General features: G+C 32.1%; 1 protein-coding gene across 1 annotated transcript; it reads right to left on the bottom strand.

Moving 5' to 3' along the window:
* Positions 1–302: 302 nt before the first annotated feature.
* Positions 303–4,502, bottom strand: LOC124920629 (DEAD-box ATP-dependent RNA helicase 10-like). The gene is made up of 13 exons (XM_047461158.1): positions 4,275–4,502; positions 4,012–4,138; positions 3,873–3,942; positions 3,335–3,397; positions 3,148–3,222; positions 2,147–2,266; positions 1,671–1,712; positions 1,508–1,582; positions 1,265–1,411; positions 1,035–1,172; positions 835–946; positions 672–760; positions 303–589 (listed from the first exon to the last, which is right to left on the bottom strand). The coding sequence occupies exons 1-13, from the start codon at positions 4,408–4,410 to the stop codon at positions 455–457; spliced, it is 1,329 nt and encodes a 442-aa protein (XP_047317114.1). The 5' UTR covers positions 4,411–4,502; the 3' UTR covers positions 303–454.
* Between the last annotated feature and the right edge of the window lie 331 nt (positions 4,503–4,833).

Raw genomic sequence — 4,833 nt, 5'->3', positions numbered from 1 at the left:
CATAACAAATTTCAAATAAACTCTCAGTTTAGATATAGTATTTTAGTGCTTAAGAAAAATAAAATAAATTATGTTCTCTCTTACAAAGATAATAATAAAATTTCTAAAACACTATAATAAATAAATAAAACATGCATCTTAAAATTAAAATTTGAATATATCCCCATTTCACTATCACAATAATAAAATTAATTAAATATATATTTAATATTAATCATATCATTAAACTATAATGGATTCAGATCAGGACTAAACACTGTTAAAAAATTGTCAATAATAAGCGAGACTAAATTCAATTGAGCTAACAGAGAATTAAAATAACTAGTAATTTGATAACAAAATCCGTACAAATTACAATTGTTTAATTAACCTATATATTCAATATCATCCAAGATAAATATAGTTACAACATAAAATAAGAGGTCAAAATTGACGAGCAAATCCACCTAGTTCATTAATATTTCTTCGATTTCTTAAAAGATTTTCCGGTGTTATTGTTGTTCTTCCCAGTAGATAAATACTTCTTCATTTCTTCATCGCCTTCATCTCCTCCTCCCCTTCTCTTTTTGCTACCGGTTTCTTTCATTTTCTGTGCATAAAATAATTAATATTCATAAGGATGATGATCATTTAAGAATTTGCTTGCGGTTAAATATGTATGTCTAAATTACCATATGGGATATCCTTTTAGCCTCTGATACGCGCTCTGCTAACATTAGAACTTCCTCTTCTTGGGCAGGGAATTCGGGTAGTTTCTTACCTTAAAACATGAAAGAAAGTGTTATATGATGAAACAATTGACATTGTAAACACAGAAAGAAACAATTTTCATACCTATGAGTTTTTCTATTTGTATATACCACTCCAACTCATACTGATTCACAATTGAGATTGCAACTCCAGAGCGACCTGCTCGAGCTGTTCTTCCAACTCTATGAATGTAGTCCTGCAACACATTTTTCATTTTTTTTTAGATTTTTATGTATATTATCCAAAAGCATACCTATTTACAATACACAGAGAACTGGCCTGACCTTTGAATTTGAGGGGATATCGAAGTTGATAACCATATCCACAGATGGAATATCGAGTCCTCTACTGGCAACATCAGTACACACAAGAATGTTGCATTCTCCAGCCTTGAATTTGTTGAGGGCACCGAGTCTCTTTGTCTGTAAGCACATATGTTATTAATAATGGCTACTTGACCATTAGGGAATGCTCTTATAGCCAATTAGAGGTGCTAGGGAAAATATATACATACCTGACTCATTTGGCCACTAATTGGGATAGCTCTAAAACCAAGGTTTCTCAGCATAAGAGCCAAAATGCGAGTAGCATCACATGTCCTAGTGAAGACCATTGAGGTACTTCCTGACATCTCCGTCAGAATATAGACAAGGTAGGTATCCTGAAAACAACAGTATATAAGAAGTTGGAATATAAAATCTAAAGTGGGAAGTGATACAAAAAAAAGAAAGAAAAAATTTACAGACAAGGAGAGTACCTTGTGCTTAGCAGGAACAAAGACATACTGCTGCTTCAATGTATCAACAGTCGAATATTTAGACGCAGCTTCAATCTGAAAGTGATTGCAACTTCAGTCCTCAGGTGTCCCTTAAAGTTATTCAAGTAAAGAGGAAAATAATGTGGATGATCTTTTATCATACCTTCACGGGATTTCTCAAACAAGCCCTCTGAAGCTTCTTCACCTGCAACAAGAATGGATCGATCCATTAATTCCTTAACATTTTCATAACTTAAGCAAGAATATGCTCCGTGAGATTTACAAGATAAAATACATGGCAACCAATTCTTTTCCTGCTAAATATAACTCAACTTTTTTTTCTTGAACCAAATAAAATTATTAGATAAGCGGATCAGAGAGAGAACATGCCAACGAAAGTAAATGCAACATTCTAGATACATATCTCTCTAGCATTATATGGTGAAGAATAACAATATTTTCAGAAGAACAAAAGCACCAGTTCCATTCCCTCACTTTTGACATCTACCAGTGGTTAGATAATGAATAACAGCTTCTACCAGACAAAATTAACTAACTAAAGTTATCAGTAATAAAATAGGTACGTCACATATAAGGTAGATGATGGGAAGGTCATTAAGATAGTCTTCAAATTCCTACCTTTTTAGTCATGGTTGCTGAAAATAAATATGTCCTCCTTTCACTAGGAATAACTTTCAAAATCTCATCAATTGCTTTCTCGAAATCCTCATTCAACAATCTATCGGCCTCATCCAACACCTGACAATATGTACAAAATGATAATTATAATTAGCACAAATTATGTTTATAATACAATAAACTAGCTTAGGATGCCAGAAGGCAAATAAAGGGGTCAGAAACTTTCAAAAAGGTGAAGAAAAACAAGATGGAAAATGCTTGCTCTTTCGATTACGACTTAAAAAATGAAAGGAGGGCTGCTTCAAAATGGAGAAAAATATCATTGAGGTATGTTGAGGATGAGGTTTCATATTGAAAAATTGCAAACAAAGTTAGGAAGACAATTTGGATGGAGGAGATTAAGGTTTACTAGTTATGGAAATTGCCATTTGATTAGTTGTATTTTAATGTTTTCAACTTTCATCCTTGGAAGTTTGCAGCCAATAATGAAGGAAAATGCTTCTTTCACCTTTTTGTTTTATCTCGTGTATCATTGAATCAAAAAGTTTGCGAAAACATCATTTAAACAAGTTTGCGAAAACATCATTCAAATAATACCAGCACTGATTTAATCAACGGTGTTCTATGCTGGAAAAACACAATGTTCCTTTCATAAACAATTTAAATGTAAATAAAAAGTAGGGAACAAGAAAGGTAAAAGCCAAAAACAAATACATTTAAATAACTACACAAAAAAACATGGTGTGTCAATAGTTCTGAAAAGGAGGTTAGCCTCTGCACAAATTTTTTTAGCTCAATGACATCAGTAAGAGTGACCTTTCCAACATCCAAGTCAATTAAGTATACTAACTGAATATAAATAGGATGTGAAAATAAGCAAATGGGATTAATCTCCATTAAAAATTATGAGCAAGAAACTATGTAACACCATGCGCTTTCATTGAAAAATAAACCGAGCCATAGAACTTCATAACTAATATCAAGAGAAAATGATGTCTTACAAGGTATTTTAATGTTCGAAGCGAAAAGCCTTTTGTGTTGGACAGATGATCGATTAGACGACCAGGAGTGGCGACCTACACAAGAACAACCAATGAAATGGCACAAATTGTTAATAAAAATTGTATACCAAAGATCAAGAAGAACATAGAACTAATAAAAATGGCGTAGTAAGATAGAAACACTTACAACAATGTGAGGTCGCTTTCCAAGAGAAATACTCTGTTGTACCATGTCCACTCCTCCCACCAACTACCAAAACGTGGAGAATAAATCATAAAAAAACTGCTAAATTTTATTACCATTAAACTGAAAGGAGAAATTCATTTGAAAACAAAGTACCAGTAATTACTTAAAGTAAACAAGGTGAGAAGGGATCAAAATTGGTGTCTCAATCAACATAGAGCAGTATAATGGTAAATATATAGCATAGCATAACTATGAATGAAAAAACAATACTCCTATGAAATCATAGTTTTTTAATGTTAGGGGTTGCACTCATAACCTTCTACCTAAGCTAATGATATTTTGTTTTTCCGAGGAGGTGATTGGTAAGAGAGCAATTCATGTTTTCATGTCATTCTTTTGAATGATCCAATATTTATTAAGGAATAAACACCTTTATTTTCGATTTTGAGATCTGATTAAACAATGTTCTCATCTAATAGCCAAAAATACTATCTTTGAAGATAATTTTGTGAAAAAATTAACTTAAGCAACAACATACCACTACACATTTGAGCCCTATTCCAGCACCCAAAGCTTCAAACTGCTCTGCAATCTGAATTGCAAGTTCCCTAAAAGAAAATTAAACAATTAATAAAATCCTTTAACAAAATTTAACAAAAAAATAGCAAATAACAAACCTTGTTGGTGAAAGAACACAACCAAAGAAGGCTTGTTGAGGAGATTCTAGAAGTGATTGAAGAATAGGAAGGGCAAAAGCTCCAGTTTTACCCGAACCCGTCTGTGCTAGACCAATTAAATCCTTACCTAAAGTTTAAACCCATTAATTAGCAAACAAATCAGACAACTTTATATCAATTTGAATATTATTTGACCCATTAATCTTTTTAGTAAATCAATCAGAAACTACGAATGAATTAAAAAAGAAGAGTTTAAATGTCACCTTCCAGAGCGTGAGGAATAGATTCTACTTGAATCTTAGATGGGTTTTTCCAACCCAAACTATCACAAGCTTCCACCAATTGGTCGCAAACTCCGAGGTCTTTAAACGACTTGAGATCCTCTTTGTCTTCTTCCATCCTTAACAATGGCGTTTATCGTGAGCTTCGGAAGTCGGCCGCAGAAAAAGGAAGACTCAAACTGAAACTCGGAGAAGAAGAAGAAATTTGCAGAAAGATAGATATGGGCAGAGGTTAAGATTTTAAGTATATATTTAATTTTTCGGCCCAATAACAGAATAACCCATAAGGAACAAATTATCAAATAAGCCCAAAAATAGAGATTGGTCAATGGAAGTGGAAGTTAAGATTTAAGTATATATATTTATGTTTTGGCCCAATAAGTGACAAATTATCAAATAAGTCTTCTTTTTATATTTTATTTATGTTTTAATTAAAAATATAAAAATGATATTAGGGTGTTCAACTTATTTAATATATATTTTTTTAAATCCTTATTTATGCTTTTTTTACTATATTATAATATATTATATTATAACATAT

Source organism: Impatiens glandulifera, chromosome 1, assembly GCF_907164915.1.
Source record: "Impatiens glandulifera chromosome 1, dImpGla2.1, whole genome shotgun sequence".
Lineage (NCBI taxonomy): Eukaryota > Viridiplantae > Streptophyta > Magnoliopsida > Ericales > Balsaminaceae > Impatiens > Impatiens glandulifera.
This window is presented reverse-complemented; position numbering and strand designations above follow the sequence as displayed.

Excerpts from the sequence above, each read along its gene's own strand:
- LOC124920629 (XM_047461158.1), bottom strand. The coding sequence starts at position 4,410 with ATGGAAGAAGACAAAGAGGATCTCAAGTCGTTTAAAGACCTCGGAGTT. Across the intron at positions 4,139-4,274 it reads TATTCCTCACGCTCTGGAAG|GTAAGGATTTAATTGGTCTA; the intron begins GTGACATTTAAA and ends TTTAAACTTTAG. Across the intron at positions 1,713-2,146 it reads CAGCAACCATGACTAAAAAG|GTGAAGAAGCTTCAGAGGGC; the intron begins GTAGGAATTTGA and ends TTCTTGTTGCAG.